Here is a 23,303-nt window from a genome sequence, read left to right as displayed (position 1 = left end):
TTTTTGGCACTCAAAGCTGAGTTTTCCTCTTAGCACTGTTATCCTAGTGTCCCATAAGTTTGGGTATGTTGTGCCTTCATTTTCATTAAATTCTAAAAAATCTTTAATTTCTTTCTTTCTTTCTTCCTTGACCAAATTATCATTGAGTGGGGTGTTCTTCAGCTTCCATGTGTATGTGGGATTCCTGTTGATTTTGTTGTTGTTGAAGACCAACCTTAGTCCATGGTGATCTGAAAGAATGCATGGGATTATTTCAATCTTCTTGTATCTGTTTTGTGACCAATTATATGGTTAATTTTGGAGAAGGTACNATGAGGTGCTGAGAAGAAGATATATTCTTTTGTTTTAGGATAAAATGTTCTATAGATATCTGTTAAATNCATTTGGTCCATAACTTCTGTTAGTTTCAATGTGTCTCTGTTTAGTTTGTGTTTCCATGATCTGTCCATTGATGAGAGTGGAGTGTTGAATTATCCCACTATTATTGTGTGAGAAACAATGTGTGCTTTGAACTTTAGTAAAGTTTCTTTTATGAATGTGGATGCCCTTGCATTTGGAGAATAGATGTTCAGAATGGAGAGTTCTTAGTAGATTTTTCCTTTGATGAGTATGAAGTGTCCTTCCTTATCCTTTTTGATAACTTTTGGTTGAAAGTCTATCTTATTTGATATTATAATGACGGACTACATCAGTTTGTTTCTTGGGACCATTTGCTTGGAAAATTGTTTTCTAGTCCTTTACTCTGAGGTAGTGTCTGTCTTTGACACTGAGGTGTGTTTCCTGTATGCAGCAAAAGGCTGGGTCCTGTTTACATATCCAGTCTGGTTTTCTATGTCTTTTTATTGGGGAATTGCATCCATTGATGTTAAGAGATATTAAGGGTCGGGCAGTGGTGGCTCACGCCTTTAATCCCAGCACTCAGGAGGCAGAGGCAGGTGGATTTCTGAGTTTGAGACCATCCTGTTCTACAAAGTGAGTTCCAGGACAGCCAGGGATACACAGAGAAACCATGGCTTAAAAATAAAAACAAAAACAAAAAACAAAAAACAAAAAACAAAAATGAGAGAGAGAGAGAGAGATATTAAGGAATAGTGATTGTTGCTTCCTGCTATTTTTATGTTTGTGTGACTATCTTCTTTTGGGTTTGTAGAAAGAAGATTACTTTCTTGCTTTTTCTAGGGTGTAGTTTCCCTCTTTGTATTGGTGTTTTCCATTTATTGTCCTTTGTATGGCTGGATTTGTGGAAAATATTGTATAAATTTGTTTTCGTCATGGAATACCTTGGTTTCTCCATCTATGAGATGAGTAATTGAGAGTTTTGCTGGGTATAGTAGCCTGGGCTGGCATTTGTGTTCTCTTAGGGTCTCTATGAGATCTGCTCAGGATCTTCTAGCTTTAATAGTCTCTGGTGAGAAGTCTGGTGTAATTCTGATAGGTCTGCCTTTATATGTTACTTGACCTTTATNCCTTACTGCTTTTAATACTCTTTCTTTGTTTTGTGCATTTGTTGTTCTGACTATTATGTGACTGAAGGAATTTCTTTTCTATTCCAACTCTATTTGGAGTTCTGTAGGCCTCTTGTATGTTTATGGGCATCTCTTCCTTTAGTTTCTTCTATAATGTTGTTGAAGATATTTACTGGCCCTTTAAGTTGAGAATCTTCCTCTTCTATATCTATTATCCTTAGGTTTGGTCTTTTCTTTGTGTCCTGGATGTTTTGGATTAGGAGATTTTTGCATTTTGCATTTTCTTTGATTGTTGTGTCAATGTTTTCTATGGTATCTTCTGCACCTGAGATTCTCTCATCTATCTCTTGTATTCTATTGGTGATGCTTGCATCTATGACTCCTGATCTCTTTCCTAGTTTTTCTATCTCCAGGGTTGTCTGCCTTTGTGATTTCTTTATTGTTTCTATTTCCATTTTTAGATCCTGGAAGGTTTTGTTTAATTCCTTCACCTGTTTTTTTGTGTTTTCCTGTAATTCATTCAGGGATTTTTATGTTTCCTCTTTAAGGGCTTCTACCTGTTTACCTGTGTTCTCCTGTGCTTCTTTAAGGGAGTTATTTATGTCCTTCTTAAAGCCCCTATCATCATCATGAGATGTGATTTTAAATCGGAGTCTTGCTTTTGTGGTTTCTTGGAGTATCCAGGGCTCACTGTGGTGGGAGAACTGGTTTCTGATGATGCCAAGTAGCCTTGGTTTCTGTTGCTTATGTTCTTGCCTTTGCCTCTCACAAGAGATAACCTGGTTATCTCTGGTGTTAGCTGGTATTGCTGTCTCTGACTGTGGCTTGTCCATCCTGCAAGCCTGTGTGTCAGTACTCCTGGGAGACAAGTTCTCTCCAGGAGGAATTTGGGTATGGAGAGCTGTGGCAAACAGTCAGCCCCTGGGTGCAGATGGAAGCTGGAAGGATCCTGTCCCCTGCTGTTCCTTGGTTCTTGTCTCCTGATGGCTCCAATCAGGTCCCTCTTAGGCCTGGAATTTGAGCAGAAGTAGTGGTCTCACCTGTGCTCACAGGTGTGTTGGCACTCCTGGGAGACCAGTTCTTACCCACTAGTACTTGGGCATAGGGCACTATGGCACAGGATCAACTCCAGGCACAGACCAGATGCCATACTTTAAAGTTGGGCTTAATGCCTAATGAGCAAAGGCATTTGATAACTGTGTTACTTCTAGTATATGCTTTTTTCAAGTAGCTTCTTTGTGATGGCTGGGTATATTGCTTTGGATTTTGGTGTGAATCTTTAACTCAGGACTGAGGACAAAAGATATGTCAGTGCCTTGGAAAGCACTGGTTTCATTCCACACAGCAGCAGAGTGTCTTTGGGTATGTCATGGTCTTTGGGATAGTCATCTTTAGTAGTAAGTGGTTCTTCTCAGTGCTGGTACACCGGGGTCCTCTCTAATTGCCTTTGGTAGATTTCTTCAGTCCTGAGCATGCATGAATATTCTCCAAAGAACTATGGATGTCAAGAGATGAGATGACCTGGCCCAGCTCTCAAACCTTTCCAGTTCAAGATAAAAGCATGGCTACTCTCTATTTTCTAGATGAGGCAACTTGTGCCCAAGCATTGAAGGGAGTTGCTGTGTTTGCCCTTTTAGCGAATAACAGACACATGATAAAGCAATAGAAGCTCATCTCTGATTCTTCACAATGCTCCGTGCTCCTTATTATGTATGAGCTGGTTATTGATGCAGTTGACCGTAGTTTTCTAACACAAGAGATCAAGTTTTGTGCACTGTGCCTCTGCATGCCCCTTCATCTCATATCATATTACTGCCCTCTCAAAAACAAAAAAAGAACAGAATGTAGAAGAAGGTGATCAGTTCCAATTTGTTAAATATTATACATGTGTGACAGTTGCTGTAACATGTCCATGTTATGGATAGACACATTTGTTAAGAAGAATTTCCATGCAAAGGTTGGAGTCCAACAAGAGTGGCTGGAGTTTTACTTCCTAGCTCGGCTGAGGTTAGACTTGAGCACATACACAGGCCAACCATAGAGTATTTGAGAATGCATTTGAGTATGAGTTGCATCTGTAGGGCCTTGCTGCAGTATGAAGCCACAACTGTGAGTTTCCGTGCACTAGCTACAAGGATGCCACCTGCGCTCTCAGCAGGTACTCCTCACCTTAGCCAAGGAAGCCCACACCTTCTCTTTTGATGACTGTTCTGTTCTCCCACTCGTGTCAAAGTATCACCATAAGAGTACAATGGAGGGCTGGCGAGATGACTCAGTGGTTAAGAGCACTGACTGCTCTTCCAAAGGTCCTGAGTTCAAATCCCAGCAACCACATGGTGGCTCACAACCACCCATAATGATATCTGACGCCCTCTTATGGCATGTCTGAAGATTGCTACAGTGTACTTATGTATAATAATAAATAAATCTTAAAAAAAAAAGAGTACAATAGAAATTTTGGTTCTATGTAGAGTACACAGTATTATACAAGTATCAAGCAAAGTGAACTGAAAACTAAAAACTTATCCACTTATTAAAAGCTAAAGGTGACAATGAAAAGTACATGTTTTAGAAGTTTAAAAGAAATCAATTTAAGAAATTAAAAGAAAAATATTATTATTTTTCCATCACAGAGGCATGCTTCTGAGCATTTTGTTGAACTTAGGCCTGAAAGTGACCATCAATTTCCTGAATAATGTCATAGCTGAGAAGCTGTCAATCATGAGTTTCAGTGTCTTCATTCTCCCTTTTGCATGTTTTGAGCAATCAGTCTCTCTGAACGTTATTTTCCTTATCGAGAGGATGGAGTAAATAAGGATGCCTACACTGCAGGAAAGCAAAAGAGTAAACGTATATAAACTAGAACAGGCATGATACCCAATTATCCTTTTATAAATTTTACCCACTGTTTTGTATACACTAGATCTGCCACCAAATAGCTTTAAAGGGAGTCACCCAGAGTAGTCTTGGATTAATAGAGTGGATCAGCTGGCTAGGGGTTCGAGGACCTAGATTCAACTCCTAGCACCGGGAAAAAAAAACCATACAGATTGATGATAGATAGATAGACAGACAGACAGACAGACAGACAGTAGACAGACAGGGAAGAGAGTGTTTCCTCTTTCTAACGTATCAATGGAGTAAGTACAGATACAGCACAAATCAACCCTCAGTTCACAAAGAAGTCTGAACAAAGATCAGAAAGGAGAGACTAAGACATGCCCGCAGGTTGCGTTCTGGTCTTTTATTTCACTTTTCACTCTCTAGACAGTGGTTTTGAAGCTTGCCCAAAGGCGCAGGCCCAGAGCCAGAAGCTAGGGTTCCAAAGTCTGACGAGCCAAGATTGGCTGCAGTGATTCATAAGGTGTTTGTTTCTCCATAAGGTGGGTTTTGGAAGCAGAACATAGTGCCCTGATTTGAGGACCATTCAGCTGGTCCTCTGTGTGCCAAAAGGAGATCGATAGCTGGCAGGGTCAGGAAGCAGGGCGGGGGGGTGCAAAGGAAGTATTTCCAGGTTGTAACTCCAGTGAGGGGTCAGCAGAGGAGATCATGAAAGCCAGGCAGGGTCCCTGGGCTTGCTGCCCCAAAGGCCTAGGTCAGTGTGTCTCTATCTCAGCCTTGCACAAGAAAATTGCTGCTGTCTAGGGAAAAGAGGAAACTGACCTATATCCTCTTAGAATTGTTCTGACAAAAGAAAAAGAAAAAGAAAAAAAAAATTAGTGGTCTCCAGAGGCTCCAGGGCTGATTGATAGGGTTCGAGTTTGGTATTGTGTTCAGGGCGGCTGATCTCTGTTTTTAAATCACCTCAAAGCACCTCCTATAAACTTATGTGGACAGGTACTTGATGTAATGTGTACAATGAATATAGACAGTGAAAGTATTTAAAAGCCACACTGTGAGTGCCAAGTGAGCAGCGTGGTTGTGGACCCACAGATAGAAGCCACAGAAAGTGAGAAGCTCGGTTAACCAGCCCCTGGGAGGACTGGTCATAACCATGGCTTAGAACAGCAGTTCTCAACCTGTGGGTCATGACCCCTACAGAGGGTCACACATCAGATATTCTGCACATCAGATATTTACATTATGATTCATCTCTAGCAAAATTACAGTTATGAAGTGAGAACAAAATACTTTTATGGTTGTGGGGCTGCACCACGACATTAAAGGGTCAAAGCATTAGGGAGTTTGAGAACCACTTAGAAGAACATGGAGAGCATGACCTTCTTTGCAGACAAAATGACCTTGGGCTTGTCTTTGGTTCAGCCCCCTCACAGGCTCTTGACGTGTGGAGACAAATGTGGTCTGAGAATGGAAGACGTGTTGTGACTTTATTCTGGAAGGTAAGACTTGCAGCTTCAGGTCTGACTTGCTGCTTCTGAATAGCAGCGCACTTCCCAGTTCTACTTCTGATCTGTGGATAAGTAATTACAAAAGTTTTGAATCGAGCTATTCATTTATAATAGATCAATGTTATCCTTCTGCCTGTCCCAACCTACTGCATGGCAACCTGGAAGGCCAGCTTTGTATTCAGAGCTCTGAGTTCCTCGTTGTCTCATGCCAAAGCATAGTAATAGGAGATTGTTGGCCCATTGTCACACCCTCACCAACTTTTCTTCTCCCCTTGAGTTTGGCACAGTCTTCTGATTCTCTGTATATATGTATGGCTCTGCTAAGATGTCTGAGTTCTGTCCACCCCCTGAGGGGGCAGCTACCGCTTAATCTGAGATCTAGGGGTCCAGAGAGCAGGGCATAGCCTGCTCCAGGAAGAGCAGACCTCAGGAAACACTGATGGATGCTGAAGGCTGTGAGGGCCAGGGCTTCTCTGCAACCATGAGCATCTTCTAGAAGAGGGAATATGAACTAGGGGGCAGAAGTCAGGGTAGGAGACCAGGTAAAGGGAGGCCAGGACACAGGCTCTTCTTACATGAACTTCTGGATGCTGTATCTTCTTTTAGCTGCCTTAAAATCTTATTTCCTCTGGAGTGAAGGAGTCTACATTTCTCTTGACTTTTGACTCAGTCCCTGCTCTCTGGATACACTATAAATCTTTAATATAAACTCTAAATGATTTTTGTCTCTGCTCCTCTTCAGTTAGATTGACATGCCTGATTCTAAACTTGGTGTTGAGATGATGACTCTATTTCATTTTATGAATGTATGTGTGCATGCTCATGTATACACACACACACACACACACACACACACACACAGAGACATATGTTTGTTCTCATATGTTTGTATGTGTGCATGTGTGAATGTGGTAGGTAGTGTGCACACAGGCGTGTGCAAATTATATATATATATGTATATATATACATATATATACATATATATAAATATATATATTTGTGGATATGTTCTTATATCTATGTGGATTGGGCAGCTAAGGGATGGGAGAAATGAAAAAGTTATTTTAGACTACAGCCCATTTTGAAAGGATTATCATCTTTTTCAGCCACTATTAAAATCACAGGCCAATGGCAAAATCATATCCTATAATATAGTTGTAGAAAATGAAGCCAAACCAACTGCGTCAGAACAGTACTCTGTCCGGGCACCAGCCCTCAGCACCAACCTGAGCCTTGACCTGCATCCTTACAAGATTCACGTCACAGCCAACAACAACGTGGGGGCTTCTCCTGAGTCCTTGATGGTCCTTTCTAATGATTCTGGACATGGTGAGTCAGCATTGGTCAATTTGGCCTTCATTCTTGAGGGGAACATTGATGATATTTCCAAGTAGTGACAGACAAATAAAGCCATGATTTGAGGCAACCATGTGTGTGTGTGTGGTTAGGCACTTCTTTCAGAGCTGGGTGTATCAGCAGGTTGCAATATGACAGTTCCTTCACAGTGGGACTCCAGCACATTCTGTCCTTGCATTCTTCCACATATTCAAGAGATGATCTAAAATTCATGTGAGTGAATGCAGTCTCATACCAATTATCCCCGAGAGTCAAGACTAGAGACTTTGTCTTATGAGATATGGATTATGTTTACTGTGCCGTGACCAATACTTGGCAACTCTTATCACCTATAAAGAGTTTATGTTACAGCCATGCTGATGGAGCGGGTCTGTATCCACAACACTCAGGAGGCTGAGGCAGAGGGATCATGAGTTTGAGGCCAGTCTCTGCTACATAGTGAGACTACATTGAGAGAGAGAAGACAGTGGTAGGGGCTGAGGAGCCCGTGAATATCATGGATATATCATAAGGAGAGCTGACGTACTCTCTCAGGAGACATTGTAATTTGGCCAAGTTTGTAGAATAACAACAGATGATAACCTGCTAATCTTTCAGCCAACTAAGGATTGAGCAAAGAGGAAGTGATCTCACATCTAAACCTAAGAGTGACATTAATGTCCTTCTTGACTGAGCCGTATAAAATCTGGGCATAGTATATGCTTACCCTCATGCTTTGGAACACTGTACATGACAAAAGACAATAGGGAGGTGACCTGCTGAGGTCATTAATGTACCTTGGGATTATGCCATCCTACAGTTCTTGCTGTAAAGGTGTCAGGGCCTTCTCATGGGGCTAGGAAAGATCGCATGGTTCCATCCCAGTTCAGTTTAAGTTTAGGCTAAGTGAACCATATTAGAAGGTATTTCGTTTTCCAACAAACTGCCTATGTGAAATCCGTTCTATTGCTCTTGAGCAGGGCTACACTTTAACCTTGACACTGAAGATCTTTACCCATTTCCACAAAATTTCACTAAAACCCACAGTTCAGAGTTTTCTGGGCATCCTGCTTCACCTGGAAGTTCTAATTACTAGTTAATCATTGCATGAACTAAGATGTTGCTCACCTTCCCAGGTCATTGTTACACAGCTCTAGACATAAAGTAAAAGTCATTGAGATGCTTTCTTCAGAGCGCTGACTCACACCACTTCCTCCCCTTCCTCCATCAAAGAAAGAAATCGGTCTCACGGAAAAACTGACATTTCCTCTTCGCTTGTTCAGAGATGTCAGGAATGTGGACCCCCCCCCCCTCTTTAAGAGCACTGGAGACTCAGAGCAGCGGGAACAGATTTATTTCATGACTTTACGAGACTGAGTGTGACGGGGGAAAGGCCATTGCTGGAGCACGAAAGACAGCTTTTGTCACCCTAATACACAAGTCTGCCCCATCCCTTTCCACTTTGGCTGAGCCATCAAAAAATTCAATCTCACAAACTCGTCCGGGACTTGCCATGTACCGTTGCCATTCCACAAACAAAATCTGTGCTGGATTCATCGGGATGTTTATTTAAACCCTATCCGTTGGGTGGCCTGGCAGGAAAGCTTGGCTGCGAGTAATCTGCTACTCTCTGGCTGCTGGTGGTGAGAGCTAGCCTTAGCAAACGTCTCAGCAAGGTTCCAGTGTTTTCTGTTCCCTTGGAGTTGCTGGAGGCAACTCTTGAAAGCGAACCATTACACATACATCACAAGTGTACACGAGACATCCCAAACGTAGGGCCCTAATCCTTAGCAAGCTGCTGCTTTGAAGCAGGCTCAGAAACAGGATTTAAAGAGGACTAGAGATAGTGAGGAACACCTGTACTCAGTCCTCTATAGCACTTAGAGGTCCTTACCCGTGAGCTACTGTGTTAGTCCACATCCCCATGGGTATGACAAAGTACCGGAGGGAAACAAACTGTAAGAAGGTAAAGTGTGTTCTGGCTCAGAGTTGTAGAGACTGATATCGTGGTTGGTTAGTTTGTTGGGTTGGGGGCTGTGGGGAAGATGAATATTGGTGTGGGTAGCTTGTGGAAGAGCAAAAGCTACTTGCCTCATGGTGCTTGGGAAGCAAAAAGAGGACAGCGCCAGGGTCCCAATCTCTTCTTTCCTAGCATTGCCCAGGAATCTAACTTCAGTCTTCCAGTGTCAACATCTGAAAGGTTTGACTGCTTCCAAAGAGAGCCACAATCTGGGGACCAAGGCTTTAGGTACAGAAGCGCTTGAGAGACATTTTAAAGCAAAACCATAAACAAACATTACAACTGTTGGTTTCTTTCCTTCCTTGGAACTTGTAAACACACACACACACACACACACACACACACACACACACACACACACTGAACTGATCAGAAGTATTATTCTATTTGTTTCTGCACAGAAGAAGTCCAGGAAAAGACAATTAAAGGTATAAAGGATGCCTTCAATATTTCTTGGGAGCCCGTATCTGGAGACACGATGGGCTATGTTGTGGACTGGTGTGCACATTCTCAGGACAAATACTGTGACTTGCAGTGGAAGAACCTTGGTCCCAACACCACAAGCACCATCATCACCTCAGGTGAGAGTTCTCTGCACTCTTCCTTGCATAGTCCTTTTGCAGGAAGTTCAGCATAGACTTCAGTTCTGGTCTACATATACTTGGCGCTAGGCTAGGCTAACGACTCTGAAGTGACAAGTCCAGTGTGGTTGCTTGGAGAACAGGCTTTCTGGGAATGGATTCTGACCTTTGGACTTAAAAAATCTACTGCAGCAGACTATGGAAATGTAGACCCATAGTGCAGATCTTAACAAATATCTCCTCTAAATGAGAGGGACATCGGAACCGTTTGCAGAAAGCTTTTGCATATGCAGAGAACAGTACACACTTGGGACATTGAGCCCATAGAGTTAATGGAAACAGAATTGGCTTTCAATTTCAGTGAACTTTTAGGCATGAACTCTCCCCTCCTGCAGTGAATCTACAACTTGACAATCCCTGCTGCTTTAGGGAGGTCAAAGGGGCTCAAGGGTGTGGCTTAAGTAGGAAGCGCAGGAGGAGGGACTGATGTGGGAATCATCTAGATGCAGAAAGTGATGGAGACCCCTGAAAGATTCAGGGGCCCCGAGAGCACGGATGAGGGAGCCCAAGAGCACAGGTGAGGCCCGCTGAGGATCCTGGCTCCAGAGCACATGACAGTCTCTATTGACTGGAGACAGCACTGTGCTCGTGACATGGAAAGTTCTAAGGCCTAGTGGAAGTGGGGTGGGGTGGGGGGAATTACTAGTGGAAAGAGTGGGAAGATCTTGAGAGAGAAGCTACGAGGGGTTGCTTGCTTACTGCCCATCCTTTCCTGCTCAGCTCAAATGATGTCACCGTGTCTTCTGAAAAACCTTTGACGTCTCTTCTCTAGATGATTTTAAACCAGGGATTCGTTACAACTTCAGGATTTTTGAAAGGTCTGTGGAACACAAAGCTCGGTTAGTAGAGAAACAAAGAGGATACACCCAGGAACTGGGTAAGTGGAACGCAGTTGGCATGAAGACTTGTGCTGGACCATAGTTCTGTGTTTAGAAAGATTTTGTTCCCATATTTAATTTTATGGTTCCATTTTAAAAGGGGGGGGCATTAAGTTTTTAAAATAATATAAATGAAACATCTTCATTCTAGAAGATGTCTAAAACATTATATAAAAGAGGATGCAATCATTGCTAATTTTAACACCCAAAGAAAGGGTAACATCCAGTTAGTCTTACTGTACACTGATACCCGTTTCTCTATAGTGATAAACTCTTTTAAATAAATGGAATACTCGACAAAGGTCTTCAACTTCTTGCTTGATTAACGCCACAAAATATGACTTAGCCACTGTGCTACTTCTGTGGTGGGAAAGAACCCCTCTGCATATGCCAAGCCACCTATTGTTGGACAATTTAGCATGATTGCAATGATTTTTTTCACTTAGAAACTGAAAAAATCTGTCTTTGAGTATCTTGTAGCTCCAAGTTACAAACCTCTCTTTTGCTGACCACTCTCTTGTGTCTGAATTACTTTCATTTTAGCTAAGTCTTTGTCTCTATCCATAATCGTGTGTGTGTGTGTGTGTGTGTGTGTGTGTGTGACATACGCGCACCCACACATACATGCAGGTGAATGTGGAGGCCAGAGAAATCCACTATCATTTATCAGGTACTCTATACCATACTTTTTGAGTTTGTCTCTCACTGGCTTCAAGCCCCAAAAATCTCTGTCTTCCCCTCCACACACACTGGGCTTTCAAGCAAACACCACCACTCTCGGCTTTTTGCTTGTGTTCTGAAGAGCAAACGCAGGCTCTCACATTTAAAAGGCAAGCACTTTACCAAGTGAGCTGTCACCTATGCCTATGATGATGGTGTTCGATTGACTCCTAGACATACAATCCTTGGGTCAAAGTGTTTCAGCTTCAAAAAAAAAAAAAAAAAAAGCTCATTTCTTTTAGAATTGCTATGAGATTACCTCCTGTAAACATTTACCCCCTTCCGTAGTACCAGAATGGGATGCTCACTCTTCCCACTGGAATGCTTGGCATTCGGGACTCTGGACTCTGAAAGTGGCCTCCTGGTTGTCTTACCGATCAGAATGACTCTAAAGTTGTTTCTTCGGGGGAGCTGACCCAGTATTCATGGTGGGCAGAGAGGAAAGGAGGAGGCGTGGTGTTTTTGAACGTATCTCTGTGTACAGATACTGTGTGTGTGTGTGTGTGTGTGTGTGTGTGTGTGTGTGAAAGAGAGAGGGGGGGGTTACTGGGTATAGTTCCAGAGTGTCTGATAACACACATTGCCTTGTTCTTGGAATTAACTTCTCCAAATCCCCTCTCATACTAAATATACTTTGCCTTTTCTGTCCCTTCCTCTTCGTGTTTGTAGATTCTCTGGTTCAGAAAATGCTGTTGAGACCTCAAGGCCAGGACCAAACCTAGGACAGACCTTCTATTTTCCACGTTTCCCCCTCTGACTTTTCCACAAATGACTTAATCTCTCTATGTATTTATGTCTTCATTTATGAGAAGTTTAAACGAGATAGTTTCTCAGCTCCTTCCAAGCATGAAGAACTGTGTCTCAGTGCCAGAGTTCCCATGGAAAAAGATAAAACCCCTTAACTTGACAGAAGCTCAACATCCTGAGGTGCCCGTGGTCTGTGTCTAGTTTAATGACCACTTCCACATCATGACTCGTTCTTGCCCCGTCTTCTCTTCCTTTCCTAGCTCCTTTGGTGAATCCAAAAGTGGAGATTCCTCACTTGACCCCTAACTCCTTCGTTCTAAGATGGCCGGATTACGCCAGTGACTTCCAGGCTGGTTTTATAAAAGGGTACCACGTGTATGTGAAATCCAAGGAGATGCAGTGCAACAAAGACTGGGAAAGGACCCTCCTTCCAGGTGATGCTCAAGTTCTTGGTTGTTCACTTAGACTCAGAAGATCTCACGGGTTGGGAGCCACAAAAGCGAGGCTGAGTCTGTTAGCAGAGTTAGGGAAAAGTTCCCTTACATGCCAGAGCCAGGCTGGGGACTGGACTGATGCTCTTCCCATCCCATTTTACAACCAGTAGCAAAACAAAAAGGGCTGTGAGTAGAGGAAGAGGAATTTTAATTCAGCTAAAAAAAGTCATGTGGGCCTGACCATCAGCCCCTAAAGAAATCCTTCCACTTTGAAAACCTGTCTGTTTTCCCAGCCTCTCCTAAAATAGGAAACAAAAACACTTTGTCAAAAGGTATTAGATTTACTCATACGTTTGTGGTGCTGAGGACCAACTGCGCGCCTCCCGCATACCATGAGTAAGAAGTCTGTAAGCCACATCTCTGGTGCCAGCTTATTTTCCCTGTGTGTGCCTATTACTTCTGGCAGAACTCTCTACCTGTATTATTGCCACTCCCTGCTTAGTGGATATTTTGTTTATTGTGGCACACCCTGAACACTGTGAGATTATTATTTGATTCGAGGTTGGCTTAAGGATGCCTATGGTACCAAGAGAGCAGGGGTATCAATGCCTGGCTACCGCATAAGGTTTCTGCCACGTTCTTTGCTTTCCTTCTTCATAAGTCAGGTGCCTTGCATCCCAGGCTGGCTTAAACTTACTATGTAACTGAAGATGACCTTGGGCTTCTGCACTTTTCCACTGGGATTACAGGCGTGTGCCATCATGTCCAGTGTCTGTTGTGTTGGGAGTTAAGCCCATGACCTGTGCGTGCTAGGCAAACAACTCTACTAACTGGCCACAAGCGGGGTTCCACCATGCCCTGAATATGATTCTCTTGACAACGTTGTTTTTCACTCACAGATAATTCGGTCCTCTGTAAATATGACATCAGTGGCTCAGAGACAAAGACACTCACCGTGGGAAACCTTCAGCCAGAGACCCTCTATGAGTTTTTCGTCACTCCATATACCAGCGTTGGCCCAGGACCCAATGAAACGTTCACAAAGGTCACAACTCCAGATGCACGTTGTGAGTTTCTCCAAAGCAAATGATTCCCTCAAGGTTGACTTCCTATGCTTTCTTAGATAAGGACATTTCAATCATTTCTTCCCTCTTCCCCCTGCCTCCATTCCCTTTTCTCCATTCCACACATAAATGTTATTCAGAATCCTGTTCCAGACCCCAGGTCAAATGGGCAGTCACCTGACCTATCATGATCTAGAAACTTCTCATCTTTCTCACGGACACTGGATGTCTGTCTCTGGGAGTTAGTCTCAGGGTGACTTGAAAGTCACAGCATATTTTGGAGTTGACATCAGAAAGCTACCGGCTTCTCACTCCAGCAGGCCCTGGATGATGGTGGATAGCCTTCTGCCTCAGACTTCCTTCTGGCTGGGTTTTCTGAGCTGACTGGCAACTTTTGGCTCTGCTAGGGCTTCTGAAGATAGAGGTTAGTAACTTGCACTAGATCAGGCCATGAATACTGGGTCAGCTCCCTCAAAGGAAGAATTTCAGAGTCATTCTGATTGGTAAGACCACCTTCAGAGTCCAGAGACCTAAATGCCAAGCATTCCAGTGGGAAGAGCTAGCGTCCCATTCTGGTACTGGGACAGGTGGTGGTTCCCTACCAAATGATGGGTCAACTTAAGATTCCTTTGAATTGCTGAGGTGTAAAAGCAGGACCCATTCAGAAGAAGATCTTCTTTGCAGTGTGATCTATTCCCAGGATGGTGGAATGCAGGATGGTGTGGCACAAGCCACTGCTCCAACAGCCAGGCCATTCCAAAGGGAGTCTGCGGCAGTCAGCAGTAGCTGCCGTGAAGCCGGGCTGTCGGCAGGCTGGGTGTGTGGGAATGCATCCTCTTGCAGTACTCAGAACTTACAGTTTTGTCAGAATGTTGTCCCTTGCCAGGCAAGGGGCACCTGGAGTTAACTTTTCAGAAGTTTTCAATACTCACCTGATGGCAGTTAAAATCAAACAGATGGAAAAACAAAACAAAAATAAATATTGGCAAAGATGTAGGAAAACTGGAACTCTTACACCTTGTATGTAGGGAGAAAAATGTCGGCAGAGTAGCTTAGGGAAACTGGTTGTGTTAGTGTCTTCTAAGGAAAGTGTATGCTCAATGTGGAGCTCAGACCCTCATTTCTTGTTATACAGCTTAAAGAAATTTTGTCTGTATATAGGTATACACTCATATACACCACAAACATCTACAGATGAGTATTAGAATAGAATGTCCACATCTGCACAATTCCAGACTCACAAACTGGAAGTATCCACTCGCTGTCCTGTGAGAAGGATAAACAACTCTGCTATAGCCACACACTGGAGTATCATATAGTAATGAAAACAACATGTCTACAGTTATAAACTTACATGGTGCAGCAAGGAGTGACAGGAAGCAGGTAGGAGTTCTGCTGTGAGGTTCTATGTCAGAGCACAGGAAGACACCGCCATCACACTCTGAAAGGCCAGCCTGCTTGGAGATACACAGTGCCGGGCTCCCCTGGGTAATGCTCCTCTTGATCTGTACACTGGTTAGATGGATGTGTCAGGGTAGTAAGAAATTAATTGAGCTGTATGCAATCTCTACATCCACATCTTTCTCTCTCTCACACACACAGGTTGAATATGCTAAATTGGAAAGTCCAAATTCCAAATCAAAACATTTTGAGGGCTACCATGCCACAAGTGGAAAAGAAAATTCAACTTCTGGCCGTGTATAAAGGGACACACTGCATGCACTGCATAAAATTATCTTCAGTCTATACAGTGCAGATGAATCTTGTGTGAATTTTGTAATCAGACTCTCATCAAACATCACACCATGGATATGCAAATATTCCCCAAATCAAAGCAATTTGAAATCCTAAGAGCCTCTGGCTTCAAGCATTTCCAATAATGGATACCCATCCCCCACTTACCCTTCAGTAAAGAGTATGTAAATCCATACTTTTACCAAATTTTAAAACCAATCACAGCACTTGAAGGTCTTGAGAATAAGTATTCTCACCACACTGGTGCGGGCCTCTACCCAGGTGGGGATCCAAACCAAGTTGTTTGTGTGTGTGTGTGTGTGTGTGTGTGTGTGTGTGTGTTTCTAGTCCAGGCAGGTGAGGAGCGAGGAGGGTGAGGGAAGCACACTGAAAGAACAGGACCACGTGTGCATGTATACAAACTGCCCTCAGAGCCTGCCCAGTCATTTGCCTAGGACGTTCTCTATACACAAGCCAAGTGATTGACTAGTTGAGTTACAAGCACTAAAAATAGTAGTGTTGGACACATTTGAGAAATAAAGCAGAATTATTAAAGGTGGTTTAGGTGCACAAGGATAAGGGAATGTAAGACAAGGTTTGTCTTCTTCTCCAGTCTGCAGCCCACTGGTCACATATAACCCAGTTCTGAATGTGGCCCAACTTCGTTAAAATAATATCATTTATGTGATTTTTTTTTGGTAGCTCTATTGTATAACTCCTGAGTGTGAACTTGATAGGAGATGACTCTGTCACAATATCAAAAGGTCAGACACTCCTGTACCTAGCCAATTTTTAATATGTGAAAATACTCCCACCTACCACAGAGCTAGGGTAGTGTCTTAGTTTGCTGTGAAGAGATACTGTGACCAAGTCAATTCTTATAAAGGCAATTTTTTATATATGATAAGCAACCTTATAATCTCAGTGGCAAACAGGTATTTGCCTTCTGATCAGAGGTTCCATGCCAATGTGGCTTGGCTGACTGGGCCACACTGACCCCTGGGCTTGGGTCTGGTGCAGGTATTTTTCATATAAAGTCATTTGTGAAAAGCAGCAGTACATTGGGCATACTCTTTTCATGGTGGGTGAAAGAAGAGAATGACTATACAAGCATATTTGAGGCCTCTCCTTAGACCACAGCTATGACCCATTGATCATCATACTGGCCAAACTAAGGCATGTGGTTAAGCTCCCAGGCAAGAGGAGGAAAATACTCCCACCTACCTCAGAGCTAGGGTAGTGTCCTAGTTTGCTGTGAAGAGATACCATGACCAAGACAACTCTTATAAAGGCAAACGTTTAATTGGGGCTGGCTTACAGTTTCAGAAGTTCAGTCCATTATCATCATGGTGGGAAGCATGACAGCCTGCAGCCAGGAGGAGGAGGAGGGTCTCTTTTTTCACTGGGCAGAGCCTGAACACTAGGAGACCTCAAAGCCTGCTTACACAGTGACACACTTTCTCCAACAAGGCCACACCTCCTAATAGTGCCCATTCCCATGGGCCAAGCAGATTTAAGCCACCCTATGTAGGGATTGAAAAACTGGACAGTTATGGTATCTTCTATCAGATGTAATGAGTTTGAACTATGGAGTGTTTGTTGACTCATGGCAAAGGGCATCCTGCATTGGTTGGTGTCTCGAATGGGCCACGTTGGCCTTAAACTCCTGCTACTTCTGCTCTGCCTCTTTCGTGTTAGGAGGGTTACAGGCATGCACCGCCATCTCCTTTGTCTTCTCTCTTTCTAGTCAGGCAAGATGAAGATTGAGTTTTCCCTTTAAGTTCCACTCAGTTAAGTTTCTCTAAATCTAATACATAAGACCTACTCATTTGTGAGAAGTGGTTTTCTTTTTTCAGAACTAAAACTCATTTTAGAAGACTCCTACTGAGTCTTGGATAAATACATGGAGTCGAGGAGCAGTAAACATGGAAAATTCGTCACCCCCCCAACCTTTTCTTTCTTTAAGGAGGCCAACCCATATGTAAAGATGATTCCTTTCTCTTTTCTTCTTTAGCCCACATGCTGCTGCAGATCATACTACCCATGACCCTCGGCATCTTGCTCAGCATCATTGTCTGCTACTGGAAAAGTCAGTGGTAAGTGGAGAGGAAGCCTTCAGTCAAGAGTTAGGGACAGACCATAAGACAGAAGTGATACGGAATAATATGGGGAAAGGAGGAGGGGGAAGAGCAAAGATACGTAGGGGAGCATTGCAATCTAGGTGACGAGTTTGCCTTCTGGGTTACTGGATGAGGAAAAGAAGACTCACGTCTTGCCGATACTTGAGAGCGCTCGCTCTTACCGGACCCTCTGAATTGTTCATCACTCTTGTTTTTGCCATTCTTCCAGGGTGAAGGAGAAGTGCTATCCTGACATTCCCAATCCATACAAGAGCAGCATCCTGTCACTCATAAAATCCAAGGTAAATGTGAGGATGCTGTATGTTTACCATGCCCGTAAAGAACTAATCCAGCCGGGCATGGTTGCTCATGCCTGCAGTCTCTGCTTATATGAGCCTGAGTCCAGTCTCATCTATATAGTTAGTTCTAAGGCTATGTAGTGAGACTCTCTTTCAAAAAAACTAAAAATGTGTGTGTGTGTGTGTGTGTGTGTGTGAGAGAGAGAGAGAGAGAGAGAGAGAGAGAGAGAGAGAGAGAGAGAGAGAGAGAGAGAAGAAAAGAACTCATCTTGGTTTGAGGCTTTATTGATCAGCTTTCTTATACATCTTCAGGAAAAGCTAATAAATTAGAAGCATAAACACAGTGATGAGGCAGGCTGGACTAGGGTACATCTCTGTGGCAGAGTAGCCTTGCCTAGCACGAGTGAAGCCCTGGTTTTGATCTATCCCAGCATCGATCAAACAAATGTGATTACACCTTACTCATTGCGGTCTACCAGAAAAGTCAGTGGTGAGAGAGGAAGGCTTCATCCAAATGGGAGTCAGACAGACTCCTAAGACAGAAATGACTTGTTCTGTCCTGGTGAGTCATATGGTTTTTGTCATAACCTTCAAGTTAACATATGGCCAGGAAGGAATGGGAAACTCTCAGTGCACACTGTACACACGATACACTTGGATACTCCCTCTTGTGCATTTATCTTAACATATGTTTGATTCCTTTGCAGAAGAACCCTCACTTAATAATGAATGTCAAAGACTGCATTCCAGATGTCCTTGAAGTGATAAACAAAGCAGAAGGCAGCAAGACACAGTGTGTAGACTCTTGGAAACTTCACACTGAAGATGTATCCACCAAGCCTCCAGTCGTGCCAACAGAAAAGGATGCCTCAGGGCCTGTGCCCTGCATCTTCTTTGAGAATTTTACTTATGGTCAGTCAGCTTTTGATTCTGGTTCCCATGGCCTCGTTCCAGGTCCCCTAAAAGACACAGCACACCAACTTGGACTATTGGCTCCACCTAACAAGTTCCAGAACATATTAGAAAATGACTACATGAAGTCCCTGGTCGAAAGTCTGACTGAAGAAGAAACTAGCTTGATTTATGTGTCGCAGCTGGCTTCACCCATGTGCGGAGACAAGGACACACATGCCACGAATCCACCCATGCCAGTGCATGGTTCAGAGTATAAAAGGCAAATGGTAGTTCCAGGGAGCCTCAAATTACCTTCTCTGAAGGAGAATAACAGCTTGACCTCATCGGTCCTCTTAGGCCAAGGTGAACAGTAAACACCAAGCAGCACAAATGCACTCCATACACTATAGGCACTTTGGGGGATGTAGCTGTTACCATGCCAACATCACATGCCCTGGTTGCTTCCATGGGCTTGGGGTTGGTGGGGGAGACTCATTATCTGCAGTGCTGATTTATCAACGATCACTACAGACCGATAGACTGAGGACCAGAACTATATAATATGGTATTCACCCTGAAGGCTTCCTTAGAAATGGCAGGATCCGGGAGCATGCTGACCTTGTCATTATTTGGTCCAGGTTCACCCTTATTGCAGTAGCTTGACATAGGGTATAAGCCAGTCAATTCACAGAGCCTACCTACTCAAAACTACACGAGGCTGTGGTCCTAGGATTTTGGTTTGCAGTGAGAAAACATCTTCGTGTAAACTCACGCTTAATAGTTTAAGGGTAAAACAAGTGGGTCAGATTAACAAGTGGGTTTTGATTAGCACCACAAGAGATCGATTACTTTTATCATGCAGATTTATCACATTTAATGGAAAGGTTACAAACTAGAATTTGGCCATACCATACCTTGAAATGAGAACTTGTAGTTAATGAGAAAGCAAAAAAGAACTCTCTTCATGTCTACACCGTCACTAACCAGTAAGATGTGCTGATGGACAGGAGACTCTCCTTAGGTCTCCTGCTGACTAGTTTACTGTAGTAAAACAGGATTGCAATGAGCTCCAGACTTGCTGCCCAGGTGACTGCATCCTGTTCAACAGACTCCAATCCTCCTCTTTAGGTTTTGACTACCTCAGAACAGGAAAAAAAAAGGACATTTCATTGAGTGATGCCTTTTACATATAATATACACCCCCCACCCGGCCCCGCCCCAAGCTCTCTCTAGATGACCTAGTTCACAAGCCGATCTCTGCTCTTTGCTTTACACGCTTGGTTATCTGGTTCAAGAGAATTCTGTCTCACATTCCTGTTGTGCTAAAATACTATAGCCCCAGGACTGGGTATAATTTAAACTGTAGAAGTCAGTTGTGTTGGGCCCAAAGCATGTCTTTTGACAAAATCTACTTGGTCCTATCTGTGGGTTTCACATCAAGATTCAACCAACTTCAGAAAGAAGATATTCAGGAAAAAAAAAATTGTCTGTACTAAATGCATAGACTTTTGTTATTTCATAAATAAGGTATTGACAATTTCCATAGCACTTACACGCATCAGGTCTCAGGCCACAGCATGGAGGAGTACTCACTGTATACAATGCTATTTTTAGGTTAAGGCCTGAACTTCTGAAGATCTTGGTAACAGCACAGCTCCTGTTATCAACTCCTGGAATGCGCCACAGAGGAATGACTATATGTAACAGCTGAACACTTACGCTGGTTCCTTCCTCTTAATGCTTGTCACATTGCAGAACAAGGTGGTGAGGTGTTCCTTTTGTTGTTAGCTAAGTGGGGTAGCAATGATGACTTTGTGCACATGTGCAGCTGTGAAATGCTATAGCATGTGCTAAGGCATGTGGCCACAGAACGTAGTAACAGCAACCACGGATGTTCAACACAAGCTGTCCAATCTTCTCTTTACATGATAGCAAGCCTTTGCTAGAAAACACGGCTACAGACTAACCTAGGATCAGCCAGTATCTTGAATAGTGTCGGTGGGAGAAGACTCTGCTCAGTATTGCAAATACTCTGTTTACGTTGTCTTGTCAATGGACTTCTCACTGGACACTTGCACCAAGAAATGTTAATGACATTGATTTGTGATTTTTTTTGTTTTTTATTTCAATTTTGGTTAAAAAATAATCCACAAAACATTTGTTTCAATAAAGCCCAAATTAAAACATTTCACGATCACATTGTTTTAATTTCCTTAATAAAATAAGGACTTAACAGCACACATCTGTGTTCAGAAGCACATCCCACTGTAAGTCTTCTTCCTCCCTCCCTATGGGTTCCTTCCTCTGTCTATGTGACAGTTCTCACCCCAACAGCAACAGAAGTAACACCAGACTTTGAGTCTGGCTTATCCCTGTAAATGTCATACAGTTTAGAGCTGAATAGAAGCCAGTGTGAATATACCCCAGTTTTTTTTATCCCTCTGTCCATGGTTCCTTAGGCTAGTTCCTAGCTAGCTATTGTAAACAGAGCAGTGATGAACAGATACACAAATATTTCTGTGCTATGCTGATGTATCTGCCAAGTAGGTGTACATGCAGAAGGGGTATGTTTGGGCCTATTTGCAGTTTAAGGAACCACCGCTGACATCCATAGCAACTGTAGCTGTCTACCACTGTAAAAGGTTACTCTACCCCACATCCTCATCAACATGCCTTGGGCTAGAATCCCAAAGCTCTGAATTTGCCTTTGTATTGATGGCTAAGGTTGTACACTTTTTCAGATTTTTTTTCCCCTCCTTTAAAAATGTCTACTCAGCCCATTTACTGATAATTTCACTTTTCTGAAGTTCCTTATATATTCTATGTATCAATTCCTTAAGACTCCACGAGAAAATTATCAGATATGATATACACATTCAGCAAGTTGCAGGATACAAAATCAGCATTTAAAAACTCAGCAGCTTTTCTATATTCCAATAATGGACTTGCAGAAAAAGAAAATCAGACCCAACCAAGGAAATGAAAGACCTTTTCAAGTACTTTAGAAATTGAAGATAATAATGTAAAGGAATTTTAAACCAGCAACATGGCTGCTCTGGCAAGGGATCACATGCAAAGACCTTTTAAGTCTCTATGATCTGGCCAGAATACAGACATCCCCTGGAGAATGGTATGATTTGGCTGGAATACAGATACACCCTTAGTACACACCTTCAACCCCAATGTATGTAAAGTTAGTTTGTAGAAGTATGCAGCCATCTTTGAAAATGGTGTCTAATTGAGGAGCAGACAAAGTGATGAATTGGAGAAAGATATGACGGAATGAGTCAGAGATAGGATATGCCCAACTCTTATGAGGACAGACAGGAAAGAAAGGGGACGTCAGAGAGTAGGGGACAAGAGAGGGAGGAGGCAGTTTTACAGGGACAGTGTTACAGAGACAGGTTGCAGGTGAAGACAGAAGAAGCCAGTACTGCTAGAGTTTGAGGCAAAGCAGAACAATTCAGTCCAAAGCCAAGAGAAGCCAGTTTGAATTAGTCAGCTTGGAGAGTTTGAGCTAGAATAGCTGACTTGAGCTAGCCAGCCAGAGTTCAGAAAGAACTAGAAAGGGTGAACTTATTTTAGCAGTAAGCCTCCAAGACAATTATATCTTGCAAATAAGTTAGATTTACACATTAGAAATGGAAATACTGCCATGGGCCTAGATTAGTAGAATGCTATAAAAATGACTGTTAGTACATATGATTGATTACGCATCCAATGGAATTTCCATAAAAATTCAAATTGCATTCTTCATAGAACCAGATAAAATAATCTTCAAATTTACATGGAAGTAAAAAAGACCCTGAATAGCCAAAGCAATTCTTAGCACAAAGAGCAAATGCTGGAGATACCATAATACCTGACCGTAAATTATAACCTCCAAGCCATAGAAAACCATATAAAATGGGCACAAAGAGACATATACATGAATGACATACAGCACCAGACTCAGAAACAGACATACCCAGAAACAGCCACCTAATACATGACAAAGGTACAAAAATAGACTCCAGTAAATGGTGTTGGAAGGACTGAAATTTCCCATCTGTATGGCTGAAATTACATTCGATTTCTTTTACTCTGTACAAAAATTAAATGGATCAGAGACTCCAATGTAGGCCTGAAACTCTGAAAACTACTAGAAGGAAACATCAACAAAAACACTTTTAAGATATGGGCACAGGTGGCTGGGCAGTGGTGGTGCACGCCTTTAATCCCAGCACTTGGCAGGCAGAGGCAGGCGAATTTCTGAGTTCGAGGCCAGCCTGGTCTACAGAGTGAGTTCCAGGACAGCCAGGGCTACACAAAGAAACCCTGTCTCGAAAAACAAAACAAAACAAAACAAAAAGATATGGGCACAGGCAAGCACTTTCTGAAAAGAACTTTTAACAGCTCAGGACACAATGCCAAGAACTGATAGGTGGACTACATGAATTAAACGTCCCTGCAGAGCAAACAACCAGCCAAGTGAAGAGACAGTGAAGAGCGTGAGATTCCTGCAGTTCACTAGGCCAGAGCCTAGTTCATCAAGAGACAGTCTTAAAAAGATGGAAAGAGGGATGCACTTTGGCCTCTACGTGTACATAGATGTCCCTGCAC

The 23,303-nt window shown here is 42.9% G+C and overlaps 1 protein-coding gene across 3 annotated transcripts in view; it reads left to right on the top strand.

Annotated features, from left to right (window-relative positions):
* The window catches only part of Osmr (oncostatin M receptor), a 58,092-nt gene extending 37,203 nt beyond the window's left edge, over positions 1-20,889 (top strand). Inside the window, exons 10-18 of one of the 3 annotated variants that reach the window (XM_021208591.1) lie at positions 5,730-5,806; positions 6,922-7,144; positions 9,575-9,751; positions 10,584-10,688; positions 12,417-12,590; positions 13,490-13,657; positions 17,403-17,484; positions 17,738-17,810; positions 18,515-20,889. In XM_021208591.1, the coding sequence (XP_021064250.1) occupies positions 5,730-5,806; positions 6,922-7,144; positions 9,575-9,751; positions 10,584-10,688; positions 12,417-12,590; positions 13,490-13,657; positions 17,403-17,484; positions 17,738-17,810; positions 18,515-19,075 (1,640 nt within the window). In that variant the 3' untranslated portion in view covers positions 19,076-20,889. Of the gene's footprint in view, positions 1-5,729; positions 5,807-6,921; positions 7,145-9,571; positions 9,752-10,583; positions 10,689-12,416; positions 12,591-13,489; positions 13,658-17,402; positions 17,485-17,737; positions 17,811-18,514 lie in introns of all 3 variants that reach the window. The other 2 variants (XM_021208590.1, XM_029544144.1) reach the window with 2 other exon arrangements.
* The last annotated feature ends 2,414 nt before the right edge of the window (positions 20,890-23,303 follow it).

The sequence above is a fragment of the Mus pahari genome, chromosome 11 (assembly GCF_900095145.1).
Source record: "Mus pahari chromosome 11, PAHARI_EIJ_v1.1, whole genome shotgun sequence".
Classification (NCBI taxonomy): domain Eukaryota; kingdom Metazoa; phylum Chordata; class Mammalia; order Rodentia; family Muridae; genus Mus; species Mus pahari.
The sequence above is the reverse complement of the archived record's forward strand: the minus strand, read 5'-3'. Positions and strand labels throughout refer to the sequence as shown.